Raw genomic sequence first — 16,840 nt, 5'->3', positions numbered from 1 at the left:
AAAGTAAAGCGATACTGAACGGATTCGAATCGGGCGCCGAAGTGCTACTGGTCCGCTAATCCGCGGAGGCGCCTCGACGATCGTACTCGCGGGCAAGGTCGGGAAGGGTCGTTCGTGTATTTGCGGGCGAAGCGGGTAAGTACAGTAATACGAAATATTTGAAATATTTCGTTTGCTTTTGACTCAGAATGGATTTCAAGGTCATGATATAATACATTGTTGAATTCGTTTCGATACGCTCTTTCATATGATATAAAAAAATATATACGATTCCATTAAAAAACTGAAGGTTACCTTCATATCTTAAAGAACAGTCTAAACTCAAAAAAAATACATACTTCATTATGTTGATTTCAAAAAACGCTATCACTTTTTCCTTTTTCATATTTTTCTAGTACCAGTCATTTACGAGAAAAACGCTGGCTAGTAAATCGCTGAACACCCTGTATATTTCCCTTTTCTTTCTTTCAGAACAAGCCTTCATGACTATGATGGAGCAAATGCAGCTGCAACAACAGCAACTGTAGCAGCAACTACAAGTGATGGCGGAGCAAATCCGCCAGCAGCAGCCAAAAGGGGAAGGAGCTAAGCCATCGCGTGGTAAGAATCAGAGATTCTATCACACAAATGATTAACACTACAACTACCGAAGGCATAAAAATTAATTGTTTAAAGTTTCTTATTTCTAAATTATAAAACTTGTAAAATTGTTTCTTCTTCGAATATACGTTGATCCTAGTGTTGAGATAAAGAACTACGGTATGTGCAACGGTACGTTTATATTTCATCCTTTGTTTTATAATTTTATTTCCGACTTAAAAGTCATGTACATCGAACGCTGGTAGTTCTAGTGTTAACCAATCCGTGTCGTACATAATAAAGAATTAAGTACAAAAATGTATAACCTATGTAACAGTTCAAATTTTACATTGTAGTCAGGGGGACAACCGCGGGCACGCGGCGAAAGCCTTATCGCGGCAGAGGCCGCGGTGGAGGAAGAGGCGGCGGAAGAGGGGGAGGCTACCCCTCTACAATCTATCAATTTTTTAATAATAATAAATAAAAAAAAAATTGAAAAACGAATATCCATGTTGTTTTTTACTTAATCGTTTCATATCTGTTACGTAATTGTATGATTAAATGAAATAGAAATTACTTCATTAGGAAATAGAAATTATTTTATACTTTTTAGTGCATTTCGAAGTCGGCGTATTTTTTTCTTAAAATTATTTTATAATTTTTTGTATTGTAGCAGTGTCCGCCACTACCTTCTTGCTAATTTAACTTTTCTAACTTTCTCTATTGCCTGAGTATTTCTAAGCACTTCCTACCTATTCTGCAATCTTCAATTGTCCCAGGGTCTAGTGCAAGTCTGGTCAATGTCCGATTGCACATTTGGTAGCCAGACTCGTGCGGGCCTACGTTTTTCCGTTGACTTTCTCTCTCACCCCTTCAACTTTCCACTCTGTACTTTTCCTTTTCTTTTCCTATTTCTGTCTCTTCTTAAAAAGGGCATAAAAACATTGGACATCGCGCTGCTCGGGACATTTGTGATTTTTGTATCGACAAGTTTACACCCGCAGAATCGTTAACACCCTCGTTGTGTGACATCCTCAGTATTTTATTCAGTTTACGTTTTGTGTTGTGTAGTTTATATTTATCTAATATTCGTTAAGTGTGATTGGTTAGGTTTTATATAAACTTTCTATAAACTATTTCCATATTGAAGTTTATTTAATTTATACTAGGTAAGTACACTTAGACATGCAAGTATAATTGTTCATGCAATTTGTGAGTTGTGAATATTATTTAAGCCCAATAACTTGACATATAGGAATCAAAATGTCTGAAAATTCCTTGGAACCAAGTGCAGGACCGTCTGGAATTAAAATAATAAGTCGGCAAAAATTATTTAATATAATGGAGGAACAGGGGAAGGAAAATATTAACCAAAAACTAGAATATTTAGAACAGTTCCTTGTAACTGATCAGAATTATTCTGAAGAAGAATATCACGCGTTCAAGCAAAGAATATCCCGATTTAAATCAGAATTTAAAAATAGATGGACGCGTGCCACTTATAATAAAAATCGATTTTTAAAACAAAATGAACAGTGGCTTAGAGGAACATTTGAAATTCCTACATCACAACTTCATTTTTATCGTGCACGCAAACCATTTGTAGATTTGACAGAACGCAGCAAAAGAAGGAAGACAGAACATCTTCGCAAAAATATAAGTACTGAGGAGCTGACGTTTGTTTCACAGTCAAAGTTAAGATCTGAAGGTTTAATAGATGCTTCGCATGTACGAGGGTCATTCAATAAGTAAAGAGACAAATTCTATAATTTTAAAACTATTCAATGAATGTGTACAATCTTTTCAGGAGTGTTAGTTGGCAACCTTGGGATATGCTCTGATCAGCTGTTTCATCATTTTATGTCAACATAACCTCAAAATTTTCAATTCACCATGGCAAGTCCACTAGAAGATTGCACCTTAGAAGAGCAGCGCTCAGTCATTAGATTTTTAGTCCAGCTGACCCGTGATAAGCTTCAAGAATTGGGTTGGGAGGTCTTACCTCATCCTGCCTACAGTCCCAACCTCGCCCCATCTGATTTTTACCTGTTTGAACCACTCAAAGACGCCCTACGTGAAAAAAGATTTGCTAACAATGAAGTTAAGGAAGCGGTGCAAAAGTGGCTTCGGGGTAAATCGAAAGAATTCTTCGCCAAGGGAATTGGGAAGCTTCAAGGAAGATGGGACAAGTGCATAACTGTGCGGGGAGATTATGTTGAAAAATAGTCTTAATTCTGAAAGATTGAAATAAACCGTTTTTGAGTTATAGCCATTTGTCTCTTTACTTATTGAATGACCCTCGTATTAAAAGAAGTGACGAAATCACCTACGCACGCAGCAGTAATTCGACAAATGTCTTCAGGTAAGAAGAATGAGGAAGAAAATAAAAAATTGACAAATCTGCAGGCTCTTGTCTTATTTGTGGAGGCAAAGTTGTCAAAAAGACAATACGAAATCATTCGAATGGCAGACAAAAAATTGTTTCCATGCTATACTATTATACAGAACGCAAAAACGGATTGCTACCCCGGGAAGGAATCATACACAATTACGGAAAGCTGCGTTGAAATTAATGTACAAAATCTATTGGATCACACAGTTGCCCGATTAGTAATATATTTAGATGAAATTATAAATACTTTGACTGAAGATGAAAGTTCTTTAACTTTAATAAGCAAATGGGGATGCGATTTTATTTTTCGTAACTTATCACTTTCCATTGTTGAAGAAATACTATGAAGAGTGTCAGTCGTCATTGCTGCCTTCATTTGTAACAGGTATCACTTGCTCTGTTTGATATATTTTGCTTAATATTGTACATCGCGATTATTTCAAGGATGAATTGAATTAGAGAATAATAAATTGGGTTGTCCGGAAAGTTCGTGCCGATTTTGAGGGGAATTGAAACGCAGCTCATTTAAATTTGGTATACATTTATTAAATTATATAGGTGCTACTCTGTTCTATAGCCTTTTTCCATCTTTTATGCAACTTGAGAAGGCCTTCCAGGACGTCTCAGGCTTTTTGGTGAAAAATTATTCTAAATAAAATTTCATGCCGCCTACCGACAATCGGCACGAACTTTCCGGACAACCTACGGATTGCCTACGTTCGGCTATCCAAAGTTTGACATGTTCAAGAAAATCTTTTAATTTTGCGCCGCCTCCGAAAAGGTTGAAATGTATTTAATAAACTACCTAACGAGTAAATAGGTTTCATTCATATCTGTTGCGTAATTATATGATTGAATGAAATAGAAATTACTTCATTAGGAAATAGAAATTATTTTATACTTTTTAGTGCATTTCGAAGTCGGCGTATTTTTTTTTTCTTAAAATTATTTTATTTCACGCTTTTTAGTGGAATAGGGAGAATTGCATAGGATACTGTGAGACAGTTCTTCCGGGCTTTTTTTTTAGTCTGCGTAAATGCCATGAACATAATTAAGTAAAAGACAACATGGATATTCGTTTTTCAATTTTTTTTTTCGCTAATACCTCGAAAACTAAAGCTTTCCGTCAGTTATGCATATGGAAAAGGTTGTCCAGAACCATGCCCCTGACAACATATTAAAAGGACATTAAAATCGTTCGAAGTTGGTTTCAAAAGTTAACAACAATTTTCACTAATATCTGAAAAACAAAAGCTTTCCGTCAATTATGCAAGAGGAAAAAGTTGTCCAAAACCACGCCCCTAACAACATATTCGAAGGACATTAAAATCGTTCGAAGTTGATTTCAAAAGTTAACAACAATTTTTCGCTAATATCTCGAAAACAAAAGCTTCCCGCGAAATTTGTATATGAACAAAATTCTTCAGAATCATGTCCGTGATAAGATATTAAAAGCGCACTAAAATCGAGAAAAGTTTATTTCAAAAGTTGCCGGTTGTTTCGCAATAACAATACTTTGCAATTAAAAAATGAAAAATTTTTTGATAATAATACCAATGGGGAGTCAGAACCTACCAGATGCAAAAGGTTTCGTTCCGATCGGTCCACCCAGCTTGGCGTAATCGGTGAACATACATAGAGGAAAAAAAAAAAAAAAATATATACTGATCGAATTGAGTAACCTCCTCCTTTTTCGAAGTCGGTTAAAAAAGGCCAAAAACCGGAATTTCGTTTTTTCCCTTTTACTACCCCCACGGATGAGATAGGGGGTTGAAACTTGGTGTGAGATGTTTTTTTTTGGATATGCTACCGACTGATGAGTTGGGTTTCTAATTCGACTCAAGGGCACACTTGACTACCTTATCCGGCTATACCCTTTCTCATACAAAACTATACATTTATTAGAATTAAAATAAAATAATGCATAATCTTGTTTTAATTATTCTAACTCAATATTCAATTACTTTTACGGAAAATATTACCTACTCTAAATCAAAATTATAAGATAATTAATATAAATGATAATATATATATATATATATATATACCGACAGTATCGATACATTTGTTCACGACGACGATCGGCCGTCATATTCGAAGCTTTTGCTCACGCTTTCGCGCACCCGGTCTATGCACGCTCTCATTGGTCACTGTTTTTTGCTAATAACTCGAAAATGGAGCCTCAACCAATATTTTGGCAAAGGAAAAAGTTGTTCAGAATCGCCCCACCTACCACCCCTTTTCGGGTCCTACACTAATTGCGGGACACCCTGTATATATATATATATATATATATATATACACTGATTACCGATATATACACTGATTACCGACTGTCGAATTTGATAGATATGATAATAGATACCTAATGTACTGTCGATAATTGGCAACTACTGTCGATAATTGGGTATTCTAATCGGTGGATAGAAGATTGTCGTGATGATGCCGGTAGAGAAAGAAAAATGTTTCCCCAGGGACGTTACATATACACATCATATATTATACATAATATCTCACACTTTCACCGATCAATCACGAACAAATATACATTAAAAGGGGTTTTTTATGCCGCAAGGCTTTTTCCCCTAAATTATATCATTTGAGCCAATAAATTATTATGATTTTTCAGGCTCAAATCTGTCTATTTAATTTTTTATTCACCCTTCTCCTCAATCTACTTCAGATATTATTTTGAAACATGAAATTTTTCCATGTTAGAAAGATTTCGACGATAGGGCAAATATTTTTGTTAACAAACATTTTTTTCTATAGCGATTAACTTATTTAAATATAAATGATAATACTCTGTAATACTAATAATATGTTTAAAAATTGCAAGAAAAATATCTGCAGTTAGTAGTATGTGACAAATGTCGAGGAATTTATGCAAATGAAAGTACTCTTACTTATATCCCGTTTCTTCCTTTTTCGTACTAACTGTGATAAAAATAGTTAAAAATCTAAAGAATGGTGAGTTCAAGCTTTAAAATAGTCTTTGATTTACTAATTTTGGACGAATTTTGATAAAGTTATATAAGTTTAAAGAGCGCGTCAATTTTAAAATACTCCACTGTGAGTCGGTGTGAATTTATTCTAAATACAACGACCTATTTACGTAAAAAATCGGTTACGTAAGCGGTTAATAATTCAAAAACGCGGATCAATTCTTCGTAAAGCGGATATTATATTTCAAATTATCTATTTATTCGGTAACGGTCGACTCTAAGCCAATGAAGAATGTGTGTTTTTGCGTGAGATATGTTTGTTTTGTTTATATTCCGGGTATCGAATTCCTTTTCATTTCTTATATCAGTTTTGTGTACACGTGCGCATTACTTTGAATAAATACGGTTACGATAGTATATGTTAACTTCTGAGAATATTTATTTCGTAATATTTAAACCTATATACGAATATAACGTACCCGTTGCACATAGGGTGGACGGTTACAATATAAGTGCAAGTACGAGACGTAATGTTAGTTGTAGTGTAAATTACTTAAGCATTTTTCAAAATTGTTACAGCGAAATACATTTTAAATATACGTTGCGAATACTAAAATATTTATATTTAACAAGAAATCTTTAAGTTATGTTATAAAAAGGCTGAGAATTGTGAAATTACAGATTGTTACGAAGATGCTGATTAGGCAGAAGATAGTTTAAACAGAAAATCTACGTCTGGATATATAATATGACTGTATGGAAATGTGATAGACTGCAAGTCGAGGAAATAAAACTGTGTAAAAAAGCGTCGACTTACGCAGAAAACGTCCATTAATCGGTTGCACCGATTCTACTGCAGTGTCTATTATTTCATCTTCTACGGCAGCCATGGTGTGGCCGCGAAGCTAGGCAATAAATTAACTTCACCAACATCTTTCGGCGTTCACTGGAATTAATTTACGTGCCCTTTTGCACATCCACGTAAAAGTCAGAAGTGACGGAGATGCAAATATCGACGCGATGGGTAAGTTCATTGTGTCTCTGCACTGGCCTTCACGAATTTACAGAGCACTTCGTCCGGAATGTCATAATGATACCGTACTTTTACCACACTGTTCGTGTCCAACACGTCGTAGTTTAACGAACACATCACCCGCGAAACACTTCCAGTGTCTGAAACATTGTCTATTGTTATCATTTCCGGTCCGAAAGTTTGTTCGAGAAACTTCCGTTCAATCTCAGGCGCTGCTTCCTTTTATCCTTTTATAAAAGAACACACTTTCGTAACAACTAGCGCAAATGATCTCACAGTGTCAGAAAATTGTCAAACGTGCACAGATTACGTTCATATTTCTTCTCTCAAGCAGCGAAATTCGTAACAATTAGCATACGTCACCATTTGGAAAATTAAAGTAGTCACGGAGACGTCTATTCTGTACCTTGAAGCGCAACTAAATGAGTGAGCTGCAGCCGCCACGGCACGCGCGTGCTCCGTGGAGCGCGGTGCAGGTGGCGCTAGTGTGGGAATCGACGCGTTAAGAATATGTGGCGACACCTACTTCCGCTCAACCGTCCCGCCGAAGGGTGCGTTTTTCTCTCGCCTAAATTTTTTGGAAGGGGATTTCCTCGGGGAAAAAAGTTCACTTTCCCGGAAACTTCTTGTATTCAATCTTGTATTCATTCACGAACTATTTTTGTATTATTAATCAATGTGTTAGAGTGAATCCTAAAGACTAATATCAAGACTAATATAACAAATAGTTAATCAGACATTGTTAATAAACTTTTGAAACTCTTTCATGTTAAATAAATGAATAATTATTTTACCCGATTAACATTAGTCGGTAAAGTGGAGTCCTCCCTTGATTAAGGACCCCACAGAGAGTGTCTTGGTGCGGCCATCTTGCTCGTTTAAATGAAAAACTGTTAAATGGTATTGGAAAATTATAATATAGTCAATTTGTGGGACATGTCGAATCAATGCATGGTACATAAATCAAAAATGGGATAGCAAATACATTAATATTTGACAAGAAGCTTCACATTTTCTCAAACCCTATAAAGGTTCTGCCAGAAAATTAACAAAAAGGTGTAAAGACTATTATACGAAGTTATACAAAAAAAAAAGAAAGAGATTATGCCACGAGAAAACAATTGCAATAGTTATGAGAGCAGGATAACACTTTGCTTGAAATGTTTCAAAAAATTACATAGTAAACATAAACAATAAGTTAAGTTAGGTTTATAACATTTCATTTTAAAAATTAATTATTATGTTTTCACAATTAGTTACATTTATAATATTATATTTAGTCTAGTTTATTATATTGAACTGTAATGTTCTTATTTTAGAATTTTTTATAATTGTGTTTATAATATTTTGTTTAGTTGTGTTTATAATATCCAGATCAAATAAAACAACTTTAACTATTTTAAAATTAATATACAGTAAATTTCAATTATTTAAATTTCCAACCTCATAGAAATTTTTTCTACTTGGTTTTTTTCGACGTCTGATGGAACATTCGAGTGTGTTCTACCGGTGGTACACGCCACCCCATGGGACAATCAAACGCGAGCTACCGGTGCTACGCGCCCGCGTGAGCGTGTTAAACAAAAAGATCAGATAGAACCTATACCGCAAAAAAGACTCCCATCCTCGGCGTACAAAGGCCAGGCGGTTCGTTCAAATATTTCCTCCCCGCCTTACAAACGGTTATTATTCGATAACACTGCTCGTCGTACTTTTTAACCGACTTCGAAAAAGGAGGAGGTTACTCAATTCGATCAGTATAGTTTTTTTTTTTTTTCTATGTATGTTCACCGATTACGCCTAGCTGGGTGGACCGATCGGAACGAAACCTTTTGCATCTGATAGGTTCTGACTCCCCGTTGGTATTATTATCAAAAAATTTTTCATTTTTTAATTGCAAAGTGTTGTTATTGCAAAAAAACCGGCAACTTTTGAAATAAACTTTTCTCGATTTTAGTGCGCTTTTAATATCTTATTACGGACATGATTCTGAACAATTTTGTTCCTATACAAATTTCGCGCAAACCTATTTTCGAGATATTAGCGAAAAATTGTTATTAACTTTTGAAATCAACTTCGAACGATTTTAATGTCCTTTTAATATGTTGTCAGGGGCATGATTGTGGACAACCTTTTCCTTATGCATAATTGACGAAAAGCTTTTGTTTTCGAAATATTAGCGAAAATTGTTGTTAACTTTTGAAACCAACTTCGAACGATTTTAACCCCTTAACGCACAGTTTTTTTTGAAGAAATCGAACAGAAAAGTCAATTTTTATATACTGCGCTTTTGTTCTATGGAAAAAGGCTATATTTTATTCTTGAATAAATAAGTGTTATAGCTTACAATCCCATGTAAATGATAAATATCAATAAAACGAAAAACGCCGCTCGAATTATCTCGAGTGTGCACAGTTTAGCCTGCTTAGCGCGCTCGAATTAACTCGAGCGTACAAGTTAAGGGGTTAATGTCCTTCTAATGCGTTATTAGTGGCATGATTCTGAACGAGTTTTTCCTAATGCATAATTGACGGAAAACTCTAGTTTTCGTGATATTAGCGAAAAACTATTGTTATTAATATTAGTGGAACGCCCCGTGCTATGCACGGGAAAGACAAGAAAGGGCAGTTACAATGTTCTGTACCTACTAAAACACTAATTAAGTTTTACCGCTCTGACACGCGACTTATACAGCAAGATGAGTTCACGTTGACGTTGGTGTATTATTCCCATTGCTTGGTACAGTCTCCGTATCGTTCTAAAAATGCATCAATTTGATTTGTTAGAAAATTTGTTGAGCAGGATCTGCTATTATTTTATGGATACTTTGACCCTTGCGCAATCCTAAACCGTAAGAGATACACATGCGCAGTAAATTTTTGCAAAGACAGTTAACAAAGAACAAATTGATGAAGAACCCTCAATCATGATGTAATTAGTTTGTACTTGTCCCTCAAAGAGTGTCCCTTATTTTTTTTCTATGCATGTTCGCCGGTTTTTTCCTAGGTGGGTGGTCCGATCGGAACAAAGCCTTTCGCATCTTGTGGAGTCTGACTCCCCATTGATACTATTATCAAAAATTTTTTCATTTTTTAGTTGCAAAGGATTATTGTTGCAAAAAAAGTTGAAAAACGAATATCCATGTTGTCTTTTACTTAATTATGTTCATGGCATTTACGCAGACAAAAAAAAGCCCGGAAGAACTGTCTCACAGTATCCTATACAATTCTCTCAATTTCACTAAAAAGTGTGAAATAAAATAATTTTTAGAAAAAAAATACACCGACTTCGAAATGCACTAAAAAGTATAAAATAATTTCTATTTCCTAATGAAGTAATTTCTATTTCATTCAATCATATAATTACGCAACTCATATGAATGAAACCTATTTACTCGTTAGGTAGTATATTAAATACATTTCAACCTTTTCGGAGGCGGCGCAAAATTAAAAATTACCTCAGTAAACGTTGCTGCCAATAACCAGTTGATTGTGGTATTGCGTATTGGAAATTAATAAATCCTGAGAAAGAATACGAACCATTATAGATATATCTGGTAATATATGTGAATGTAACGACTGCATCTTCATTTCGCAACGTTCCTGATATAAATGAAATTGAATCGACTTCATTCGCATGTGGAAGCCATGAATCTAAGAACCTATAAACGGCGCCCACGACGCGAAAATTACCAAATTTGCGGCAGAAGGCCTCTATCTTTATAGTATATGCGGCGATTGAGTCTTTCCGTCGCATAGTCTATGAATCTAGATAGAACATAGTTACATTCTATACGCACTAACACCTACTTCGCGGCGTGCTGTCGAGTTATATGTATAGAAAAAAAAATAGCTATACAAGCTTTGCCTATGTTCGGCTGTCCAAAGATTGACATGTTCAAGAAAATCTTTTAATTTTGCGCCGCCTCCGAAAAGGTTGAAATGTATTTAATATACTACCTAACAAGTAAATAGGTTTCATTCATATCTGTTACGTAATTGTATGATTGAATGAAATAGAAATTACTTCATTAGGAAATAGAAATTATTTTATACTTTTTAGTGCATTTCGAAGTCGGCGTATTTTTTTTCTTAAAATTATTTTTTTGTTTTCTATTTCCCCGCCGTACGGTTATACATTACTCTATCTTTTAGTTTTCTTTGTTATTAGGTTACTTTTTCGTATTGCCCACTATTAAAATTATACAAAAAAAAAAAAGGAATTAATAAACGTAATACAGTAAATATTCGATATGTGCACCATTCTCGGGTCTGAACTGGTGCAGATATCGTACAGTTCCTACGTTGATTGATGTTGTTTTGCCGAACGTAGAAAAGGACAGCGAGCGAAGGATACCGAATGTAACGTCCCTGGTACTAGAACCTGGTATTTTACAGCGCTTATGAAGCAAGGAGCGGCTTTTGCTTATTAAGCGACTCGTTTTTACTATAACTAATTCTAAAAGAATGTGGGATCGTGGTGGCGTGTGGTTAAAGAGTGAAATCTACAGGTTAATACCTTTCATTAATTAGGTTTATTCAAATAATGATGAGAAAAAGAGTTATAATTAACAATTACTTTAGTAAATATAAAAATGTATATGTGACTGGATTCTATAAGCAAATTAGAGTATAATAGACTTGTTGTTGACGCAAATCGCAGAACGGTAGCTAACTACTTCAATTACGCGGTTTTATAATGATATACGCAACGCAAGAAAATAACGCAATTTAATAATGGATCTAGATTCTAACAAAACTGACAGAACAATATTTGGTTAATTACAAAACTCTAAAATTTGTATTAAACGTGGAACAGTTACTCCTTGTTTTGACTCTAAACTAATTAGATTCATGGCCCTTTTTGTCAGAACACAAATCGACACCCAAAACCTGATCGCTTAATTGGGGAGCCTGCGTTAGCTAGCTGCTAGAATTACCCAACAATGCAAGAATCAAGTGACCGACGTGTGACCAACAGGGTTGCAAATAAAAATGACTCGACTTTAATTAATTATTGAAATTACTGAAACGCCACCCAAAAGACACGGGCTTCAGAGACCAAGCCGCTCAATGATGGGGAGCCTGCGTTAGCTGGCTACTAAACTACCCAGAGCGAACTCCGAGAATCTGACGGCGAATTAGTAATTCAGGAAAATAAGAAATATGTATGAGTGACTGGCGAGCTCTCGTTGATGTCTTAGTTTTTTCTGGGGCTGAGCATAGCACTCTCCTTATGGAGTTTCAGAGACAAGATCGTTTGAACGGGGAGCCTACGTTAGCTAGTTGCTAGAATTACCCAACGATCGAGTATCCAAATAGCTGATACCCGCTGTCCAGTCAAAACTAAGAATCTTGTAGGCTCTTACCAGTTAAAACTGCTCCAGTTCGTTGCTTCCTAAGAGGTCCGGCACGTAGTACTTCCAAGATTGTTCTGCGCTCGCAGCCGCTGCTGCACGCCCTTTTATACCCAGAAAATCATGGGTTTTTCCCGCTCAAAAAGTAGTTATTATTTTATTACGCTTTATTTAGTAGCAAATATATATTAGTTTGATTAATAAAAATACGCTTTGATTTATTATTAATTAGTTTTTCACAAGTTTTCCCGTTAAATTGTATTTTTAATAATTTTTAGATACGCAAATTATAAGTGTTTTAATAGAAGAAATAATTAATCGCAAATAATACATAAAATACTAGCTAAAAATATAACGCAATTTATAATGAATGAATAATTAATAATATATATAATATAAACATTTAAATAATAATTTATAATAACTGTGTTTCGAAGTATATCTTCTGTCTCTTTCTAACTAACGCGCGCGCCATCGATCGGTGATCTACTCTAAACAATGTTGCACGCGTGAGCTACCCCATCCCATTACCACGCGAATTTTTATGGTGCAGTCGGTAATTTGCGGTCGGTAATACAATAGAAAAAGATATACGTATTAGCATATGTCTTCATTTATCGACAGGGTTCAATATGATGTACCCGGGGACGTTACACGAATGTAAACAAACGGAAACATACTAAGGGATAATACTAATGAGTAAAACTTCTTTATTTTCCATTTTTTCGTTATCCAACTTTTACTAATGTATTCTTCATACTTTTCCGATGAAAATAAGACTAAACACTAAATAATATGGATGAAAGCGGGTTACTATGGAAGGCATTGCCAGCAAAAACTCTTACAAGTAAAAATGAAATGAGCGTAAGCGGTCAGAAAATTAGAAAAGAGCGAATAACAGTAGGGTTTTGTGCAAATGCAACAGGAACGCATAAGATGATGCCCATAGTAATTAATAAATATAAAAGACCGCGCGCATTGAAGAATGATATGGGAAAACTGCCTGTTGTATTCAAAGCGCAAAGAAATGCATGGATGGACCGTGGATTATTCATCGATTGATTCGAAAACCATTTTAAAAAGGCCGTCCGCACTTTCCAGTTACAAAAAGGTTTATGTGGCAAAGTCTTGTTATTAGTTGATAACTGCTCCAGCCACAAATTTCCAGAAACTTATACTCATGACGAGTATTTTAAAGTTATGTACTTACCACCAAACACGACAGCCTTGATCCAACCGATGGATCAAGGAGTAATCCAAAAAGCAAAAACATATTTCCGGCACAAACTGACACAACATGTCATCCGAAATAACACAGGCATTCAAAATTTTTATGAGAAATACACAATCAAGGATTGCATTCAAATGATTCATGATGCATGGAGTGCTGTTACACAAAACAATATAAAAAATGCGTGGAGAAAAATTATTACACGACACCATCAGATGGAAATTGAAGCAGAAGAAGAGGAAGAAAATATAATTTCGGAAATACAACATAATTGTACACAATTTTCCGAAGAGAACATAACAACAGAAGATATTTTAGAATATTTATCCATATGTGCAGTAGAAGAAAATACACATTTAAAAGAAGTGGAAAAAACTGCCGAAAGGACACAAAACGAAGAAGAAGAAGATGAAATGGAAACGAAGGAAAACTCGAATCAGGAAAAGGACACAGATAAGGACGTAGAGAATATTGAAGAAAGGGTAGGACGCGAAGGAGTACCATGTCAAGGTGTTGTTTATCTTACTCCAGATCAACGAAAAAGAGCGGAAGATGCATTTAAATGTTTGGAGGAATTTCAAAATCAATATCCCATTTCAGTACAATGCCATTTAAGAGGACTAAAATTATCAATTTTAGGTAAGACAATTTTTAATTTATGTAATTAAATATTAATGAATGCATTGTATTATTCTAACAAGTAAACCTACCCAAGTGTCACTCTCCGATTTTCATGAAATTTGGATATGTTATAGTACATGGAAAATTAGGGGACACGTATTTTTTTTTAGCTGCGGTAAAACATATTTAGGGTATGAAACAACCCCCCAAAGTGTGAGGGTAAAATAGAAAAATTGCGATATTTTCGAGATCAGTGAAGCAATTTTGATGATTTTTGGTATGAAAGTATCTTTCGATAGAAGACAAAAATTGGCCTAGGTATGTTGGAAGGGGAGTGAAAATTAGGGGGTGAAATACCCTAAAGCGACCAATTTCTTGTTGTAAAAAAATCGGTTTTGATCTGATCGAAATAAAATCTATTAAAACTTCAAGAGGAAAGTTAATTAGGGAACACGTATTTTTTTTTTTTTTGTTACATAAATATTTGGGACGTAAATAACTCCTAAATTACCGCGCTCGTTTGGCACTACGCATGAAACACCTTGCAAAACTGTATCTCTTAACTGTTCGATCTTTTTAATATATCGGTTTTTTACGTTACTGAATGGAAATCTGAAATCAAAATTCAATATAACGGATCCATTATGGCGGACGAAAACTCGAAAACCTACTTAAATAGACTGTATCTGTAATATGCGATTTTCAAAATATAATACAATTTCTGACATTCATTGTTAGGTGTGTAAGGTGAATCAAGCGTGTTAAGAACATATTGTATATTGTTTATAACAAAATTGTTTGAACATCGATCACATATTTTATTAATTCCTTTGTTCAAACAATTTTGTTATAAACAATATACAATATGTTCTTAACACGCTTGATTCACCTTACACACCTAACAATGAACATCGATCACATATTTTATTAATTCCTTTGTTCAAACAATTTTGTTATAAACAATATACAATATGTTCTTAACACGCTTGATTCACCTTACACACCTAACAATGAATGTCAGAAATTGTATTATATTTTGAAAATCGCATGTTACAGATACAGTCTATTTAAGTAGGTTTTCGAGTTTTCGTCCGCCATAATGGATCCGTTATATTGAATTTTGATTTCAGATTTCCATTCAGTAACGTAAAAAACCGATATATTAAAAGGATCGAACAGTTAAGAGATACAGTTTTGCAAGGTGTTTCATGCGTAGTGCCAAACGAGCGCGGTAATTTAGGAGTTATTTACGTCCCAAATATTTATGTAACAAAAAAAAAAAAAATACGTGTTCCCTAATTAACTTTCCTCTTGAAGTTTTAATAGATTTTATTTCGATCAGATCAAAACCGATTTTTTTACAGCAAGAAATTGGTCGCTTTAGGGTATTTCACCCCCTAATTTTCACTCCCCTTCCAACATACCTAGGCCAATTTTTGTCTTCTATCGAAAGATACTTTCATACCAAAAATCATCAAAATTGCTTCACTGATCTCGAAAATATCGCAATTTTTCTATTTTACCCTCACACTTTGGGGGGTTGTTTCATACCCTAAATATGTTTTACCGCAGCTAAAAAAAAATACGTGTCCCCTAATTTTCCATGTACTATAACATATCCAAATTTCATGAAAATCGGAGAGTGACACTTGGGTAGGTTTACTTGTTAGAGTCTCCAAAATTCTTTCTACATGTCCTAACCGGTCGTCCTGCGGACTACGCGAACGATCCCGATGCGATCGCGGTGGCGTACGCGACCTCGATGCACGTCGAAATGGAGACCGTGATCTTGACGCACGCCGACGGTCCGCTCCACGGGACGTTGCTCGCGACGATGCTCTCGATCACACCAGCATCTCCTCCATCATAAGCTCCAACCGTTGTAATCGCGATTCCGAAGCACGTTGCTCCTTTTCTTCAGCGATATACTCACGCTCCATCGAAACACGGTTTGCCATTGTAACCAATACCACCAACAAAAAGTCACTGTCTTTAACTAAAAGTCTTTACTACACTAAAATAACTGTTCCTAACTAAGTTTATAACACTAAACTATCATTAAAACTTATACACTACTATTAACTAATAAAAGCGTCTTTAAACTCGCGTATTTAACAAAAACGTCCTCAATATATCAAAAAAACCGCACTGGGTGTATCCCGCTTCTGATATGTAAGATGAAACGGATTAAATAAAAATAAAAGGTGAGGTTTTCGTTAAATGAACAGTGGGCGTTTTATGTGAAATACTGAATGCTTTACTGAAATCGTCTCACGGCAAATGCCAATACAAGAATGTCTCTCTAGACACGGTCCCGTCTTGAGGACACCCCCGTCAGCATGGTTGTTTATGGCACTTAGGCCCAGCAAAGTTTCCCTGCGGAAGGGGAATGCACTGACAAAAAGCACGTGGCTCGTGCCGATCGTCTGTCGATTTTCTATTTCCTTACATATCACTTTGTCCTCTTTCATTTTTTTCTAGTACCAGTCATTTACGAGAAAAACGCTGGCAAGTAAATCGCTGAACACCCTGTATATCTTACGTACATTTTCTTGAATCATGCATTATATTAATTTTCTATTGAAATTTTAATTATACTTATGGGTATTTTCATTAGCAGCCATATTTCTGCAAAAAAATTGTATTATTTAAAAAGTAATCCATTTGCATTTGTGAATAAAGT

The 16,840-nt window shown here is 35.1% G+C and overlaps 1 protein-coding gene across 5 annotated transcripts in view; it reads right to left on the bottom strand.

Moving 5' to 3' along the window:
- LOC143265883 (uncharacterized) overlaps positions 1–7,419 on the bottom strand; it is a 40,794-nt gene extending 33,375 nt beyond the window's left edge. For 2 of the 5 annotated variants that reach the window (XM_076540353.1, XM_076540356.1), the window contains exon 1: positions 6,734–7,386. In XM_076540353.1, the coding sequence (XP_076396468.1) occupies positions 6,734–6,806 (73 nt within the window). In that variant the 5' untranslated portion in view covers positions 6,807–7,386. Of the gene's footprint in view, positions 1–6,733 lie in introns of all 5 variants that reach the window. The other 3 variants (XR_013040666.1, XM_076540347.1, XM_076540357.1) reach the window with 3 other exon arrangements.
- Positions 7,420–16,840: the final 9,421 nt, after the last annotated feature.

The sequence above is a fragment of the Megachile rotundata genome, chromosome 2 (assembly GCF_050947335.1).
Source record: "Megachile rotundata isolate GNS110a chromosome 2, iyMegRotu1, whole genome shotgun sequence".
NCBI classification, from domain to species: Eukaryota; Metazoa; Arthropoda; class Insecta; order Hymenoptera; family Megachilidae; genus Megachile; species Megachile rotundata.
The sequence above is the reverse complement of the archived record's forward strand: the minus strand, read 5'-3'. Positions and strand labels throughout refer to the sequence as shown.